A 19,041-nucleotide genomic window follows, 5' to 3' on the forward strand; every position below is an offset into this window, starting at 1 on the left:
TTTTCTTTTTTTTGGAGCTGGGGACCGAACCCAGGGCTTTGCGCTTGCTAGGCAAGCGCTCTACCACTGAGCTAAATCCCCAACCCCTGGGCGTTCTCTATTTTAGTTGATAGTCTAGGTTGTGTACTCATTTTTCTACTATGCCTGTCCCGTCCCTTAATACCTCTGATTGCAACCACACACACGCCCACTTATGCATGGACAGAAGATAATAAATAGGGGATTCTCTCTACTATAAAACACAGCTTTGCTCACCAGGTCAGGCCAGCTTAGCCCTCACGTTCCTTTTTTTTTTTTTTTTTAAGATTTATTTTATTCATATGATCACACTGTTGCTGTCTTCAGACACACCAGAAGAGGGCATCGGATCCCATTACAGATGGTTGTGAGCCACCATGTGGTTGCTGGGAGTTGAACTCAGTACCTCAGGGAGAGCAGTCAGTGCTCTTAACCACTGAGTTATCTCTCCAACCCCCTTATGTTATTTGGATATATTAGGAATGTACTTGGACAGAAGCTGCCTTACTCTGTTCTAAGTGGCAAGGGAACTCAAACGCTGTCCAGAGACGGGAGTAAGTGTATCTCTAACACAGATGGGATGTCGAGGGGCTTCTGAAGACGCTGAGTGTTTGCAGAGGGGTGTATGTGCCTGTTACACACGGGGAAGGAACTAGGCTGCCAAGTGCATTGTTACAAGGGAGGTGGAGTATTCTGTATGCACAATCTCAAAGCGAGTGGGGGCTCCAGGGTACTGAAGCATTTCTGACACCTGCCTAACTCAGTTTTTTTTCTCCTCAGAGAAACACTGGGGAGCCACTAAGCAATTCTGGAACTATCTCAGGTACAGACTAGCCTGCGTCCAACTAGTACACAGAAACCATATAATTTAAGCAGGAAAAAAAAATAAGGAACTAATGACTATAATAAGAAATAAGAGAAAGGGGGGACTGGTAAGTTCAAAATAGAGGGAACACTATATAGAGTATATAATCAAAAGACATTGCATGAAATTCTCAAAGAAAAAGATTAAAAAAATTTGTAAAGAAAGTTGTGGCACACAGCTGTAAGCCCTACAGTTAGGAAAATAAAGCAGGAAGACATTCCACCTCACACCAATAAGAATGGCTAAGATCAAAAACTCAGGTGACAGCAGATGCTGGCGAGGATGTGGAGAAAGAGGAACACTCCTCCATTGTTGATGGGATTGCAAGCTGGTACAACCACTCTGGAAATCAGTCTGGAGGTTCCTCAGAAAATTGGACATAGTACTACCCAAGAACCCAGCTATACCTCTCCTGGGCATATACCCAAAAGATGCTCCAACATATAACAAAGACACACGCTCCACTATGTTCATAGCAACCTTATTTATAATAGCCAGAAGCTGGAAAGAACCTAGATGCCCTTCAACAGAGAAATGGATACAGAAAATGTGGTACATTTCACAATGGAGTACTACTCAGATATTAAAAACAATGGCTTCATGAAATTCATAGGCAAATGGAATGAAGTAGAAAATATCATCCTGAGTGAGGTAACCCAGTCACAAAATAACACACATGGTATGCACTCACTGATAAGTGGATATTAGGCAAAGAGCTTGTAACACCCACGACACAACTCACAGACCACATGAAGCTCAAGAGGAAGGAAGACCAAAGAGTGGACACTTCAGTCCTACTCAGAAGGGGCAACAAAATAGTCAAGGGAAATAGAGGGTGGGAGGGACTTGGGAGGAAGAGAGGAAGGGGAGGGGAAAAAGAGGGGAGGAATCAGGTATGGGAGGAGATGAGGAGATGTACAGAGGGTCGGGAAGTTGAACAGAGCTGTGTAGCACTAGGGGTAGCAATGAGAAAATCCCAGATGACAGGAAAGCAAGAACTTCCCAGGACCCCATGGGGATGACATTAGTTGAAATACCCCACAAATGGGAGGGAGAACCTGTCCAGACCATATCCAGAGGTTAGGAATGCGCTCCCCAACCCCTGTTTGAGGGATGGGACCACTCACCCATCTCCAAAAATTAAACCCAGAATTGCTCCTGTCTAAAGGAAATACAGAGACAAGGTTTGGAGCAGAGACTGAAGGAAAGGCCATTCAGAGACTGCCCCACCTGGGGATCCATCCCACATGCAGACACCAAACCCAGACAATATTGCTGATGCCAAGAAGTGCATGCCGACAGGAGCCTGATACAGCTGTCTCCTGAGAGGCTCTGCTAGAGCCTGACCAATACAGATGTGGATGCTTGAAGTCAACCATCGAACTGAGTACAGGGACCACAATGGAGGAGTTAGGGGAAGGACTGAATGAGCTGAAGGGGCCTTATCTGGCATCAGTGGGAGGAGAGGCCCTTGGTCCTGTGAAGGCTGGATGCCCCAGTGTAGAGGAATGCTAGGGTGGTGAGGTAGGAGAGGGTGGGTCGGGGAGCCCCCTCATAGAAGCAGGGTAAAGGGGGATAGGGTAGGGGTTTACAGAGGGGAAACCGGGAAAGGGAATAACATTTGAAATATAAATAAGTAAACTATCCAATTTTTTAAAAAAAGATAAATCCTGTCCACTTTCCCTCAAAAGAAAACAAAAGAAGCAACAGCTACTGCTTGGAGCTGAGGACAACCCAAAATAGAGCCCCTCTGCCAGAGCAGAGACCTGGGTCTGGGGAGGGCAGCCAAGATTCCCGGGCGGCAGAGAAACTGCTGTGCTATCTTGAGAGCCACTGACTCTGATATGGTTAAAACCGCTCTTTCATGAAATTTCCCAACAGCGAGAACAGGAGCGCTCTGGCCACTGGCACTTCTGGGTGCTGAGTATTGCGGGAGGCAGCTTTTGTAAAACCTGGTATTGGGAAAACTGCATGTGTACCAGACAAAGCTGGACACTACTGAACCAGCGGGAAAAGCCACCCAGTGGTGACTGAAAACGAGCTGGAGAAGACGCCTCCAAGAGCCTGCTAGACTGCAGGAATGCTTCAGCAGGAGCGTGCTTCTTTATTCCTGTGGCGTCTCTTCATCGCCATCTATTGACAAGTATAGTATAATGCTGGCTGACAGGAAAAAAGTAGACCAGCTTCATTTTTTGCCTATCAGTTATGATGGGTGAACTTTGAACCTAAGCGGTAACAAATTGATAACTAGTAAACGCTTCCCTTGGTACTCACCTTCCCTGTGCTCCTCTCACACACGCCCAAAGGTCCATGATTTCTAGGATACAGGAATGAAGATGCTCTCATCTTTTGGGAGAAGCTCTTTCCAAAATGACAAAGCAGTCCCAATAGTAATTGTATGTATTGCTAGCTATATTAATTAGTCACTGTCCCACTGAATATTCGGTTATTTAATGTCTAAACTAGAGCCAGGCAGGGAGATACAAGTCTGGAATCCCAGTACCTCAGAGGTAAAAGAAACATTAGGAATTCAAGACAGTTACATAGTGAACTCAAGGCTAGCATGGGCTATATAAGACCCTGTTTCAACCCCACAAAGGACTAAATTGTAACTTCAGCAACTTTTATATGCAATTACAATGGTAATTTAATTTTGTATAACATTAAAATATTCAACACAGGGCTGGAGAGATGGCTCAGTGGTTAAGAGCACTGACTGCTCTTCCAGAGGTCCTGAGTTCAAATCCCAGCAACCACATGGTGGCTCACAACCATCTGTAATGAGATCTGATTCCCTCTTCTGGTGTGTCTGAAGACAGCTACAGTGTACTTATATATAAAAATAAATAAATAAATCTTTAAAAATATTCAACATGAACAATTCCATTCATATATCAGGGGAAAATATGTAGTTTCTTTAACATATAATTGAGATCTCTGACCCTCCTACACTATTTCCCCATTCTGTGTCTCCCTTACCTTCAGAGAGGTTAGCTGGTGGGAACTCTTCAACTGATTGATGAGCAGACTCAAACCTCAATTCCCCAAACTCTGAATACCCAGTACTCCTGCTGTTCATTATACATGCATACATACATACATACAAACATACTATGCATACATACATATATACCATACATACTATAACACATACATACATATATACACACATACTATACATACACACATAAATACATATATACATACATACTATGCATACACACATATATACACACATAAATACATATATACATACATACTATGCATACATACATACATACATACATACATACATACATACATAGTTAATGTACAGGTGTTTTGCCCACGTGAACGTCCGTGTACATGCAGTTCCCAAAACTGCCAGAAGAGGGCAATGGATCCCCAGGAACTGGAGTTAGACACAGTTATGAGCTACTGTGTAGGTGTTGGGGATTAAACCTGGTCCTCTGGAAGAGCAATCTTAGTGGCTAAGCCATGTATCCAGCCTCGGCTCTGCCCGGTTGTTTGTTTGTTTTCGTTGTTGTTATAGTTTTCCATTAACAGCCATGGAAATACTGAGTGCTGTACCCAAGAGTCCCTAAATTCCAGAGATCACGATCTTTGCCCCTACTGTGGAAACACATCGATTTCCCCTTTGAATTAGGGATCAATCACTCCAGCCAGGAAAGAAATACCTTTCGGTGGCAATAGGGATCCAAAATGGCCTTGTGACAGCCTGACCTTCCGATCCAATGGAGTCATCACTAGGTTTCCTTTGAGATTAAGACTGCTAAACCAGCAGATCTCAAATTTCCTGGAAAAAAAAGCAAAGCGATTCCAGGGAGCTAATAGGTGTAATGAGAGATACTGTTCCCCCCTGCTGATTCTCAGAGTTGTTTACTATGATTTGGGAGAAATGGCACCAATAACAATCTCTAATTCCAAAGATACACTGGATCCTTATGGAGCCATCTTTGAAACATTATCGAGTATCTTCAGTAAACCTCTCCAAGGCTCAGTTAGGCCATCTGCCTCATGGAGGGATGTCATAACGCCAGGGGATTCCCTGGGCACTCCCAATTGTGCTTCCCTTCATGGGAAATGACTAATCAGATGCAATGATTTGAGGATGTCTGATTTGGTTAGTACATTGCTCTGTGAATTGCCAGATATGTTATGGTGCAGGTAAACTGTGTTGTGAATGATAAAAGGCAAATTTCTCCTTATGGCAAGAAGAAATGACAAGATAGAATAGAAGGCTACAATGAGTCTGTGGTGTTAGATTAGAATTCAAATTATCTAAGGAACGCATGGTAGATCTATACACACATATGTACACACAGAGAGAGGTAGATAAATCAAATATGTACAAATATATAAATACATACATATATTAAGACATAAATGCATATCCTGTCCCCTGAGAAGACCTAGGAGCACTGAGATTTCCAATAGGAATGCATATAGCTAGAACATAGTGTATAAATGGGAGACAATATAGGAGCCATAGATTCTTGGAGAAATGGTTTATTCTAGAGCTAGGCAGGGAAAATACAAGGACCGAAAGATGTGGATAAATCGGAGAAGTCTGAAGAGATACGGTAATTGAATGCAAAGTAGTATTCTGGACTGGGGCTGCACTTCAAGACTGTGGTTCCCTGTCAGAAACCTACAGCCCACTTTAGACAATGAGCTTTGAGAATAGTCCTCAAACCATCTAATGTGCACTCCTCAAAACCCTCAAGGTCATCAAACAGAAAGTCTGAGAGATTGTCACAAGGAGCAGCCTAATAAAGTCAGATAACTACATGGAGTCTTGATTGTGAAACAAGGGAAGCTGGCGCTGGAAGGACAGTTTAGTGAATAAAAATGCCTGCTATTCTCCAAGCCCCTCGTGGTGGAAGGAAGAACTGACTCCAGAGAGTTTGCCTCTGACCTAGACAGACAGACAGACAGACAGACAGACAGACAGACACACGCATGAACGCACGCACACGAACACGCACACAGTGGGGGCACATGTTTGAAAGTATGTGATTCATCTCTTCTAGAATTTAAGGTTTAGGTAGAATACTTACCCAGCCTGTTTGAGGCCCTGGATGCCACCCTTCCAGCACTGAAAAACAAAACCCTGAATACAACAAATAAACAAAACAATGGAGAAAATGTATCATAGCAACATCAACAATAGAGACCAGGAAGAAATGTGGTTCATTCATAGGGGTTGCCTAGCTTACCTCTACCAGGCAGTCCTGAGCATCACACCCGGCACTGGAGGTGGGGATCGAAGAGGACAAACTGGGTATAAAGCATATTGGAATTCATTCTATATTTTTTTCTGTTTTCATAGATAACAGACAGACAGACAGAAATGTCTGTGCTGTGTGTGTGCATAGGTGCATGTGTGTACAGACGTTCTTTTGCAAACCAAAGTTCAATATCTGATGTCTTTCCTCATTAAGCTTGATCTTCTTTTGTTGGGTTTTCTTGTTGTTTGCTTTACCTTTTGTTTATTTTCAAGACAGGGTTTCTCTGTGTAGCCCTGGCTGTCCTGGAACTTGTTCTATAAATGAGGCTGGCCTCAACCTCACAGAGAACCTCCTGATTCTGCCTCCCAGGTGCTGGGATCAAAGCCTCTGCTATCACTGCTCTGCTTACCCTACATTTTTTTCCTTACTTTTTTACTCAAACAGCAAGAACAATGGCGACATTCTAAAAGCTATAGATAACTATATTGCCTTAAGATTCTGGCTTCAACAATCGCACTCTGGTTACACAGGAGTAAACCTTTGCAGTCTTTGGGTGAAAATTATTTTTGGTACTCTGGGAACTATTTCTGGACTACTTCTGTGAGCTTAAAATCGTTTTTGTGAAAGATTTCATTTGAACCGAGCTTGAAGTGTTGCCACTTTTCAGAAAGAGAAACCTGGTCTCTGGCCCTGCATACCACTCTCAGCACTGGCCTCCTGACGACACATGCATAGTTTTGCAGGCACAGACTGTGAGAGTGACCTGTTCACAGACGGCTGGATTTTATGGAGAGCAGTTTGGAAGTCATGAACAAAGTTGGAAGCTCCACGGAGGCAGTAAAGGAGACTGCCTCAAGGGTCCCTGGGAAACATTGTGAGACATTACATAATGGCAGCCAGCAGGGATGGAAGAATTTATTGCAGATTTCCACTTTATCTATTTATGTGCACTGAAGGCCAGTGGAACCCTGTAGTGAAGGAAGGGGTGAGCACTTGTATCTACCCTGCCTGCGCTAAACCACAGAGGTCTCCATCCGTACTTTAGGATGTGGGAGATGCAGCTCTGCTGTCCCACTCGAGGCCACCAGGTCGCTTGGTGAGGAGAGGAAGCAGCCTGCAGTAGGTACTTCCTGGGGTTTCTCAAAGCTAGCACATTTTGTTGCAGATGTGAGGTTTTGTTGCAGATGTGCGCCTGAGTTATTTTGTACCTGAGCTCGGCTCAGTGCCCTGCTCTGTTTTTGCAAGCTGTTACTTTCTGCTCCACCTGAAGCAAACTGTAGCTATACATAGACCCGTAGAATCTCCTAGGCCAGGGCCTTGGGTAGGAAGAGAACTGTCAGAGTACAGCTGCCAGTCTGTCCCACAGCAGTGTGTACCTCACTTCCTGGTGAGGAGCTTTAGGCTCTGCCTAACTTGGGAGTACAGAGCTCCTCTGGGGTAGAGCTGGACACCTGCCACCTAGAGGCAGAGGCTGGAGGATCTTGAATTCCAAGTCAGCCAAGGTTATAACAAGTTCCAGTCTGGGACAGAAAGCATGAGCATGCCTCTAAATTAATTAATTAAAAATAAAAACCACAGTAGCCGGAGAGCAGGCTCAGGGGACCAACGTTCCATTCTTAGCACCTGCAACAGGCAGCTAGCTCCCAGTGGCTTGTAACCCCAGCTCCAGGGGAGTATGATACCTCTGACCTCCACTGGCAGCTGCATTCATGGGTACAAAGCCCGCCCCCCCCCCCCAACACACACATACACATAATTTAAAAAAAAACTAATCTTAGGGGTGCTTAAGGGATGTCTCACTGGTTAAGAGCACCAGTTCTTCTTCCAGAGGACTCAGTTTTGGATCCCAGGACCCACACTGCAGCTAACAGCCATCTCTAAGTATGCTAAGCAGAAAATTCCAGAAAGACAGGAATCATGCATTTTAAAATCTGACCTGAGTCGATTCATACAAAATGGTGTGCGGTCTTCTAAGAAACTCTGAGAGACTGTCATAGCCACTCAACTTGAGACATGACAATGAAATGTTACATGAGACTGGGGTGGTTTGGATCCAGATGTCCCCCATAGTCTCAAACATTTGAATATTTGGTCTCCAGTCATCAGTTTGGGCAGGCTTAGGAGGCCAGCATGCTGGGGCCTCTCATTCCAAGATAAGAGAGACAACCAAGAGAGCTCACAGGCCTGATTTAAAGTGCATTAGGGGGATTCAAGGGTAGGTGACCTCTATCTTAACCTCTAGGGCAACTTGCTGGGGAAGTCTGGAAACTGCTGCTGGGGAAGTCTGGAAACTGCTGCAGACCCATTGCCCTTGCCTCAGGCCAGGTGTCAGGGCAGCTTCGGAAGGCAGGGCAGTTTCTGACTAGCTGCCTGAAGCCTGGGTTTGTTTTTTTTTCTAGGAACTGACTTGCCTGGGCTTGCCCAGTTCTTAGGCCTAGTCTCCTGAACTGCCACTTTGCAGGCTATCATGGAATCAGCCTAGCCTTTTTAAGTCATGCTGGAGATGGACCCCAGGGCCATGCAACGTGCTAGACAAAGGCGGTACATGGTGATCGGTGACCGATTGGTAGTATCTGACTGCTGTGCCAAACAGAGTGACAACCAGTGAGGGCAGAGAAGTAAGACAGGCAGGAATAGTGAAGATGTCTGTAGATGCTCCCCCATCCTGCTCCTGGTGGGTAGGAGCAGACCCTGCCTTTGGGGAGGGCTCCCCTGTTCATCTCTACAGCAGTGTGGAGGAAATCATGATTCATGAGGCCGTGTGGGGTCCTGTTCTTTTATCTTTTTTTTTTCCAGGTTAGAAGCTTCAGGTCCCTCCCTGTGGCTCTCAACATTCCAGAAAGCCAGGGTAAAAGAGGATAATCACCACGGAAGACCAAAACGGCAACAATGTTGTAAAACTTCAAGTTACAGCCTAAACTTCCTGGCCAAACTAGACCCTTTGATGTATGTGGCTCCTCTTCTCACTTCCACACATGCTTGAGGTCTTGTTAGAAGGTAAGCAGAAGGTCCTTCATTCCTTGGGCCTGAGGGATGTCTTTCCACTGTGTTCTAGACTGGACACCCCAAGGTTTTCCTTCTGAACCCACCATCTTTGTTCAGAAAAGCAGAGTAGTCTCTGGACTCTGCAGCATGAAGCCCAATGCCTTCACTACTACAATATCACATGATAATGTGAATAAAACCCAGGTGGCAACACTCATCCCTAACCCTGTCTGTAAGGCTCTCTTCCATAAACTCCACGTGTCGCTTCCCCTCCCTTCTCCTCCCTGCAGAATACAACTTCAACAAAACAAAACAAAACAAAACAAAACAAAACAAAACAAAACAAAACAAAACAAAACACCAAGGAGCGTGTACCTGGAAACTGTACTCCCAGACTATCAACATCTTTTTGGCAAAGACAGTTTCTTGCCAGCTGAAGATTCAGGACAAGTAGAGGGCCACGTATTAAGGACAGAAAGGTGAGCCAGACAGGAGGGAGAGGTGACTGAAATTAGCACCACCCCATTAGCAATCAGAGAGGCAATTAAGGTGAAAAAATAGTGAGGACTTTGGTAGTAGTTCACGTCCATAACTCAGAAACCTCAAGGTTAGAATATATATCCTTAAAAGAAAAAGAGAGGGAGGGGGTTGCTGGGGATTGGCTCTATTGCTTTGATAGTCAAAGGAAGAGACATGATTCCCACCCCCACCCCCCACCCCCAACCCCCACCCCCCACCCCCACCGAGCTGAGGACCAAACCCAGAGCCTTGCACTTGCTAGGCAAGAGCTCTACCACTGATCTAAATCCCCAACACCCCCCCCCTCTATTGCTTGTCCCCGATTGGTTTTTGATCAATCAATGAAGAGCCAATGGCCAATGGCTAGGCAGGTAGACTGAGGCAGGACCTGTAGATTTGCTTGGGCTAGGAACTGGGAGAAACGAAGGAGAGAACTGCTGTGACTCAGAGAAGGATGGGATGGAACAGCTGCAGGAGAGACATCTGATCATCCATGTAAGAATTCGGGGTTGGGGATTTAGCTCAGTGGTAGAGCGCTTGCCTAGGAAGCGCAAGGCCCTGGGTTCGGTCCCCAGCTCCGAAAAAAAAGACCGAGTGTCACTTCCCCATTGGGCCTGGGGTAGTAGGGTAAGGTTTAGTGTCCAATCTTTGAGCTAGTCACAGCACGTCATAAATTAACTGACGTGTGTGTGTGTGTGTGTGTGTGTGTGTGTGTGTGTGTGTGTGTGTTTTATTCTCAAATCCAAAGAACTCCTGGGTGGTTGGGTGTGAGTGTGACCCACTGGAAACCAAAATTACCACTACAGGGGTGGAGAGATGGCTCAGTGGTTAAGAACACTACTCTTCCAGAGGTCTTAAGTTCAATTCCTCACAACCACATCGTGGCTCACAACCATTTATAATGGGGATCCAACGCCCTCTTCTGGCCTGCAGGTGTGCACGCAGATAGAGTGAGCACAGAAAATAACTAGAGAGAGAGAGAGAGAGAGAGAGAGAGAGAGAGAGAGAGAGAGAGAGAATAGTTTAAAATCGCTGGGCCTGATTGATTAGTAAGTTATGGAATATGTCTAGACAGTGCATGTAGATTAAGGAGTCAATAACCTCATGATTTTCTCAGTCTTTCCCCCAAAGCCAGGTCATCCATCCTGACAACATATCTTCTGTGGCAACCCTGAGCCTGGGCAGCCTTTGCTAAGGAGACTTGGAATGCCTAGAGTAAGAAGGAGGGTGGAAGGAAAGCTCTAACTTGCAGATTCTTGAGAGGAGCAGTGTGCCTCTTGTGTCTACTCAGGGAAGGCTCATCTGGAAGGGCAGTCTTCTGTGGACTTTATGGCCCCACAGGACAGGCGCCTAACCACTCTGGCTGTCTTAGCTAGGGGTCCCACTGCTGTGAAGAGACACTAGGACCAAGGCAACTCTTAGAACAACATTTAATTGGGTGACTTACAGGTTCTGAGGTTCAGTCATCATCATCATGGCAGGAAGCAAGGCAGCATCCAGGCAGCATCCAGGCAGCATCCAGGCGGACATGCTGTGGGAGTTGCTGACCAAAGGAGGCAAACATCTTCAACCAAAGGAAGCCAGGAACAGCTTAGCTTCCTGGCAGCTAGGAGGAGGGTCTCCAAGCCCACCCCCCATAGTGACACACTGTTCTTTTCCAACAAGGCCACACCTACTCTAACAAGGTCACACCCCCAAATATAGTGCTACTCCCTGGGCCAAGCATATTCAAACATGTCTGAACTCTTTTTTTTTTTTTTAAAGATTTTATTTTATGTATATGAGTACACTATAGCTGCCTTCAGACACACCAGAAGAGGGCATCAGATCTCATTACAGATGGTTGTGAGCCCCCATGTGGTTGCTGGGATTTGAACTCGGGACCTCAGGAAGAGCAGTCGGTGCTCTTAACCGCTGAGCTATCTCTCCAGCCCCATGTCTGAACTCTTGACAGTGACATATAAACCAAAACATTCTTACCTGCCTCTGCCTCCTGGGTGTTGGGATTCAAGACAGGAGCCACTATGCCCTGCTAGAAGGAAGGTTTTCTGGGCTCTGAAATGTGAAGGAGGCTGCCTTCTTGAATGGACAAAAGGACAGTTTAAAAAAAAAAGATCAAGATTGAGTCAAGGGGGACTCAGTACAGTTAGAGACAAGAAGTGAGGGCAGGGTGAAGACCTGGATGGGTTTCCTTTTTGAACATCATTACTGAAGAGTGTTAGCTGGGAAATTAAGCGATCTGTGTCGGGGTGGATGTCTGTACGGTACAGTACGTAGGGGTGGGAGTAAAAGGGGGTCAGCCATGATGAAGCTGCTGTAGAGATGAGGGTGCAAAGTTGAGGGCTGGGGGGCTCCGATGCACAGATGCATGGTGTGGTTGGGGGTGGCAGAATAGCAGTAAATTTGTACATTTTGCTACTGTGAGACACATTTCCTAAGGTAAGTTTGACTTGTGTCTGAAAAGAACGCTAATTTTCAGTTCTAGTTATGTGACCTTACACAAGTCAGTTCGTGGTTGTAGCCTTTATTGATTGCTTCCTGCGTGTTAGTAGAGCTCTCTCTGGATGAAGAGTCTTGCTCTCCATTTTGTCTTACTGGGAGCAGCACTTCGGAGGAAGTAAGTAATTTGTCCTAGGTCCCGGGAGTAAATGCAGAGGCAGGATTTCCCTAGAGGCTTTATTATGACATTTCCTTGTCATTTCATTGGTAGGATGCAAGAAGGAACTTGACATTTGAAAAGCAAGTACTTATTAAATTATTAATTTTAAAATTACTATTATTATATTCTTTGAGTCGCCCCAAGTTTTTGCACGGAGAAATCATTTGGACAAATCCTTTAGATTAAAAAAAAAAAAATCCCTTAGCGCTGAACCTCATGCTGTGCCAACCTCCAGTTGAGGCCAGAGTCTCCGCGGCAGCGGGGCGGGGCCAAGACAGAAGGGCCGGGCCACAGGGGCGGGACTAGGGCAGAAAACTGAGATTTAGGGCGGGACCTGGGGGAAAGAGGCGGGGCGAAACACGGCAGCGCATGCTCGGTGAGGGCTGCCATCCTCTGCCGCCGCTGCCACCGCCCACTCGGAGCTAGAGGGGCTAGAGAGCGAGCTGCAGGCTGCAACTTAGCGGAGACCAGCCCGGCTGGGCGAGCGTACGGCCATGGCCCCGTGGCTGCAGCTCTGCTCCTTCTTCTTCACTGTCAACGCCTGCCTCAACGGCTCGCAGCTGGCAGTGGCCGCGGGCGGCTCGGGCCGCGCGAGAGGCGCGGACACCTGTGGCTGGAGGGTAAGGCGAAGGCTTCTCCGGGTTCCAGGCTACCTGGGGGCGCGCCGCGCGCACAGGTGCTCGCACGCTGGCGAGCGGGGGCCGACCGATCGCTGGACGCCCGATCTGCGAGCAACGGGGTCCCCGGCTCCTCTAGCCCATCCTGCGTCTGGATCACCGGGCGCGCGTCTGCAGGTCCGGGCCCGGATGAAAGAGGCCGCCGACCCCTGGCTTTGTGTTGTTAATGAGGCGCGGCCGCTGGCTGGGGTCCCACTCCTGAAGGCGGGTGGCTGGGCGGAGAGGCGGGGGCCGTGCGCCCCACCCTTTGTTCCCGGCCCTCTGCCCCGGGGGCTGCGCGTCCCGGATTGGGATCTTCCGGGCTGTCGGCAGGACCGGTGCACTTCGGAACCCGTGTGGGGTTCGTGCCCTGGAACTCCAGTCCACAGCTCTGCAAGGGCTCAGGTCAACCAGGAAAGGGGACCTGGGGTGTTAGGGAAGGATGCACCCCTTTTCTCACAGTTGCTTTGTTTCTTTTAGGCAGCGCCGTCACCCAACTTCTACCCAATCGCCGATTCATAACTTTTTTCAGAAACGCTGCCATTTCAGCCTTTCGTCTGGCTAGTGGTCCCCCACCCCATCCCATACTCCGGGGTCCCAGCTTGAGTTGAGGATGCTTTTGTGGCCAAAGGGCAGCGAAAGTTCGTCTGCTCTGCCAGGTGTCCCAGACCCGAGACCATGGTGGCTCCCAGACTTTTCTCTGGGAACTTGGAAGCCTTCTTCTCACAGCTGAGTGTTCTTTTGATGCAGTCTAGATACTGCAGTCCCCTGGCCTGGGGACTTTGAACCTCCCACAGAGACAAGGGCCACTCACACCTTCAATCCTATTGTGAGAACACGGGCTTTGTGCTCAGACAGCTGGGAGCTTGTTTCCTCGCCTAGAAAGAAGGAAAGGGGGTTGGGGGGGGTGGCATGTTGTTACTGATTTCCCCAGGGCACAGGGATACATGGGATACTTCGGGGCTGTTTGCTTAGACCAATGTTGACTTATATTTTTCCATGGAAAAGTCTGTACAGCCTCAGTACAGACAAGGCTCAGGGCGTGACACCTCTTATGAACACTTGCTTCACTTTTAGAGGGGAATCACAGTTCAGAAAAACAGGTACGAGCCAGGCACTGTGATTCTTCTACACTTCATGAACGCTGTTATATCTCTTCCCGTTTAAGTAAAGCCTCGCCATTTCTTCCTGTGTTCCATTGCAGTCAGACAGACATCACTGTTGGTTTTAATAGATTCCAGATATCTTTACGGTGATCTCCAAGTTGACCTATCGATTTTTTTTTAGAAGATTTCAGATCCGGATTGGTTTTGGCTGTTGCTGCCTTCCTGGAGTAGCCTAGAATACATGCCACTTGTAAAGTTTTAACATTGGGTCTGTAGCGGTCTCTGAAGAAGCGAGAACGGTTGTTTTGTGTTTGTTAGGAATGTATCCCTGGCATGATGACCCCCCCCCCCCCCCCAATGTGGCCCATCAGGGTTACTAACATTTGGTCCTCTTGGGAGTGATCTCAACAACTCCTGCCCTGTGCCTTCCTACAGTCCTTTCCTTGGATCATCATCCCCTTCCTGGGTGAGCCTGGGAGATTCTGGGCCTTCTCCCGGATTCCAGGCGCTTTCCCACGGCTCAGCTCCTTCCGTAATTGCCTGCTTGGTACCTGTGAGAGTAGGTCCAGCTTACCCACCTCCGTGCACAGCCATCTTTTCTGTCCCTTCCTCCGTCCCTGTTGCCCAGCTTCTGAGTCCTTTCACACCGTCAGGGCATGCTTCACGTTCTCTTCTGCTTGGCTTTACAGTCAGCTCATGGGCTGCCTCTTCCGGGAAGCCCTCCCAGAATGCCACGCCCCGTGCTTTTTATTCAGGCTCAGACTCCTTATTCTGGTGTTTGCCAGTTCTGTGTGTTTTGTTTCCTCGGTGGCCACAAAGCCTGGAGCCCAATAGATCTTGGTTGAGGACAAGTAGACTCTGCGATCTTTCTGCAAAACCCTCTATTAATTGATTTGAAGCATGAAGAGAGCAGAGCCTAGTGCTGTAATGCCAGCTACTCAGGTGGCTGAGGCAGCAGGAGCAACAGTTTTGGGCCTGCCTAGACTAAATAATGAGTGTCAGGGCTAGCCTGGGCAACTTAACGTAGAGAGACTGTCTTAAAAGAACATAAAATGAGTGTTGGGGTGATATAGCTCAGCGGTAGAACATGTGTGTGTTGTGCCTGAGCTCTGGGCTCAGTCTCAAGGGTGGACAGCAGCACTGGGAGCTCTCAGCACTGGGTTTCTGAGTTCTGTGCCTTATCTGCAGTAGGCCTTAGCACAGGCTGTAGCCCCTGAGAGCAGTGCTCCTGGCTACAGCTACCTTTAAATCTTGGGAAAATACCATCTTTGTGCTTTTTATCTCTCTAGTGTCTTAGCTCCAGCATGGCTTCTTGCAGGAAGCCCTCCAAGTCCCCACCTCAATAATTAAGATGTCCCCCAGAGGTTGCTATGTCTTGGGGTTCTAGTAGGTACCAGTGTTTGGAATCTTGGATATTTGAGTCATAATCTGCCTCTCTAATCAGGTCTGGTACTCAGCCTGTGGATGTTGGGTTCGTATAAATATATAAAAATAAGGGCCAAAGGCTGAGAGGCAGGAGGATAGCTATGAGTTTAAAAAAGAAAAGAAAAAAAAAATGAAAGAAAAGGAAAAAGAAAAGGAAGCAAACAAAGAAAAATTGGGGAGGGAGCATTAGAATTGTAGCCCATCAGTAGCGTCCTTCAGGGTCTGAAGTCTCCTCCACTGTGTAGAGGGTAAGAAGGGTAAGGAATAAAGGTGGGTGTGAGTGGCTTGTAGCCTTTAGTACCAGCAGTCAGAGGTACAGGTAGGCTGGTCTGTGCATTCAAGGCCAACCAAGGATATGTACATCCGTAGCCCTTAAACGAGCAAGAGTGAGGGTAAGTTATATGCGATATGACCAGAAGTGGGTATCCTGGGGTCTGAGTTTCTCTTAGAACCTTGAACCTTAAAGCCCAAAGGAGGGGCCGGGCCAGGATGCTGGAGAACAAATGAATGAACGCTCCCTTAATCGCAGGGACATTTGGGTCAGAAACCCAGGCCACTGGAGGACTGATTTTCCCAGGAGAGCTGCTCGAAGGGCTGTGAGCCGGCCTAGTTTAAGTGGCCAGGTTTCACAAACTCCTTATTACTCGTGGGGTAACTAAGGAACTAATACCATCTCGGACACAGCTCGGTGTTTTAGAAATGAGCTGTGGGCACACTCCCTCAACTATTTGAAGGGGAAAAAAATGTCTCAAAGTCTTGGCCAGGTAAAGTTGTGCTTTGAATGATAAATACTGGTATTTCAAAGGAGTCGCAATTTATAAAGCTTCCAGAGGGGCTGGCCCACACATTGACACTCGCTCAACTCTTTCCTAGTTTCCTCGATTTTTTTTTTTTTTCAAAGTGTGTGTTTTATGTCATCGATTTACTGGATTAGGCTGTGCAGGTGTGCACTTATGCTGAAGCCAGGGGATGTCAGGTGACCGTTCTACTACTTTGTTTTATTCCCCTGAACCTGGGTCTAGGCCAGCAGTCAGCAAGTGCCCGTGATCCTCCTGTCTCTACCTCCCACAATTACTCACGGTATTGTAGGCATAGCCACACGAGCATGGGCAGCCATGTATGACTTTTACTGAGGTGTGGTAGGGATTGGAGCTCAGGTCTTCTTGTCTGCTCGGATTGTTGTTGTAAAAATAGAAAAAAAAAAAAAGTATAGTTGCCTTTTACCTTGTTAGGTTCAGCACTGAGGTGCCCCAAGATATCTACTGAATAACTTAATTCTCACTCAGCAAAGCGTCTCACCTGCTCTGCTCCATTCCCTGTCACACTGCCAAAGGCCTCTCTCTGAGCCTGGCAGCAATCTCTCTACCTATCTAGTTCCCAATGCCAGAAACACACATCCCAACCCCCCCTGGCGGCCCAGACTAGCCGCCCCACACTCCATTACACTTAAATCTACACATGAAAGAACACACAACACAATAACCTTAGGCCTAATTGATAAGATATAATTGCCCACTTAAACATACAAAGCCCAGTACCATCCATCCCTTAAGAACATTAATAAGAACCTGTAAATACACAGAGCAGAATCTTAATGTCACCTGCCATGGCTTCTTGCCCTCTTCTCTCCTCTCTCCTCCTTTCCGTTCCAGTCTCCTCCTCTTCCTTCAAACTTCTCTCCTACCCATCCTTCCGTCTCCTCCAATGACAGGCCTCCTTCAATCCTGTACCTGGCCCTCACCAGTACTTTACAAATTCAAGGGGAAGAAGGTTCTGGTGGAGTCACCTGAGTCCTGAGTACCTGACTAGGCAGCTGTCCTTGGGGCAGTGGAATTAGCATCAGAATACTCCAGTGCAAACCTCAACACCAGATCTTGTATCCATTGGATCCTCTCTAGCCCCAACTCTTACTTTTTTCTTTTTTCCGAGCTGGGGACCGAACCCAAGGCCTTGCGCTTCCTAGGCAAGCGCTCTACCACTGAGCTAAATCCCCAACCCCCAACTCTTACTTTTTGATGGCCAGTTTGTTCTATCTGTGATGGATAACTTTGTGTGTGCCTTACTTAATATGTCAGTCCCTTGTGGAGAGCTTCCCGAACTTCCCCCACTGTCTTGCTAAGAAGGAATTACAAAGCCAGGCATGCTGGTCCTAAACACTTGTAGGGCAGAGCCAGGAGGTTGAGAGTTCAAGGCCAGCTTGGAGGTTATATTGTGAGTTCTGGGCTAACATGAATTATTACATAATGACATCCTATCTTAAAAAGCAAGTAGGCAAGTAAGCAAACAAACAAACCAGGAACCTAAAATTCCATTCTCACGGATTTCTGTTTAGTAGCTTTTTCTGTGAGCCATTTCTTGTCTCCTACCCTGGATGGGGTCTATTTCTTGGCCTTTTGTGTCTGAACTCCCATTTCTAAACATCTTCCCCCAGGAGTGTCTTCAGCAATTCGGAAACTATGCTGGCATTGTCTTTACGGTGAAGTACGAGTTTCCCATTTAAGGCAAATCCTTCATCTCCAAAGGTAGAAAGGAATAGAGTGGTATTGGCGGGGGTGGGGTGGGGTGGGGGGGGTGAGGGTTCCAGCTGGTTAAAATTTAGGTCCCTGATAAAAGTCCAATCCAAGAATTCTCCCTGGCTGAGAGCCCGGGCATCTTTATTTGATTCTGAATTGGATGCGTTTTCATTCACTTGCAGCTCATGACTCCTAAACCCCGTATCAGGTCTGCTTGTTCTCTGGTGGACCATGTCGTAGATGCTCTGGTGTCCCTTACAGAATTCTTAGTTAAAAATTATTTTTGTTTTGGGTTGGCGTATTTCTCTCAGAGCCATTTTGATGATACGTGCAGTGCCTTCTGCCAGCCTGTTTGCTAGTTGATTAGGAGCCTGCCTGGCTTTTGTTTCTTCGGATCTTTCCATCACTCATCCATCCAGCTTTAGCTCCTGAAGTACCTGCACCGTGTTGTTAATGACCAACCCAGCGATTCAGCCATCGAGTACTGCTTGGAACATTGCTTCTTTCCAAAGGTGGTTTCCCAAAGACGTCTGCAGAAGCTTCTGGTATCAGCATTGCCTTAGGAACGTGTTGGAATGAGGGTTCAAGGTTAATGGGCCCTGAATGAGAGTGTGGTAGAGCATTGGCACAAGGCCCTAGGGTAAGATGATTCTGGTGCTGTCTGAGTGACCAGACACGTCCCTGTAGTGACACGGTCTCTGAAGTTAGAAGAACGGAAAATACTTTCGTAAATATTTAAAACTAGTCACATTGGCTTTAGATTATCTCACTGGATTTAGACACGCATCGACTTTGTCAGAACACTACCAGTAGTGAGGCCGTTTGGAGAGTCTGGGGTTGTGTTTCTGGGGAGCTAGCTAGGCAGGGCATCCTGGCTTTGGTGGGGTCCTCTGGTCTAAGGCTAGAGACAGAGGAGGCCTGGGAGAGAAGAGCCACATGACACTTCTACTGGGTTCCTCTCCAAACAGCTGGGCTTGTCTGGAAAACTGTCTGAGGAGGGAGTAGAGCAGGATCCAAATCTGTCTCGGCAGTTCCGACCTGACAGACAGCCTCCCCACAAAGGA

At 47.2% G+C, this 19,041-nt stretch overlaps 1 protein-coding gene and 1 long non-coding RNA gene across 4 annotated transcripts in view; one reads left to right on the forward strand and one right to left on the reverse strand.

Annotated features, from left to right (window-relative positions):
* Nucleotides 1-10,251: 10,251 nt before the first annotated feature.
* LOC120097513 (uncharacterized) lies at nt 10,252-12,666 on the reverse strand. The gene is made up of 2 exons (XR_005495009.2): nt 11,599-12,666; nt 10,252-11,161 (listed from the first exon to the last, which is right to left on the reverse strand). It is a non-coding gene; the product is annotated as an uncharacterized LOC120097513 (long non-coding RNA).
* Nucleotides 12,667-12,704: 38 nt separating this feature from the next.
* Nucleotides 12,705-19,041, forward strand: part of Il17rd (interleukin 17 receptor D) — a 254,656-nt gene continuing 248,319 nt past the window's right edge. For 2 of the 3 annotated variants that reach the window (NM_001191937.2, NM_001411766.1), the window contains exon 1: nt 12,705-12,897. In NM_001191937.2, the coding sequence (NP_001178866.1) occupies nt 12,772-12,897 (126 nt within the window). In that variant the 5' untranslated portion in view covers nt 12,705-12,771. The remainder of the gene's footprint in view (nt 12,898-19,041) is intronic. The other variant, XM_063275628.1, reaches the window with a different exon arrangement.

The sequence above is a fragment of the Rattus norvegicus genome, chromosome 16 (assembly GCF_036323735.1).
Source record: "Rattus norvegicus strain BN/NHsdMcwi chromosome 16, GRCr8, whole genome shotgun sequence".
Classification (NCBI taxonomy): Eukaryota; Metazoa; Chordata; class Mammalia; order Rodentia; family Muridae; genus Rattus; species Rattus norvegicus.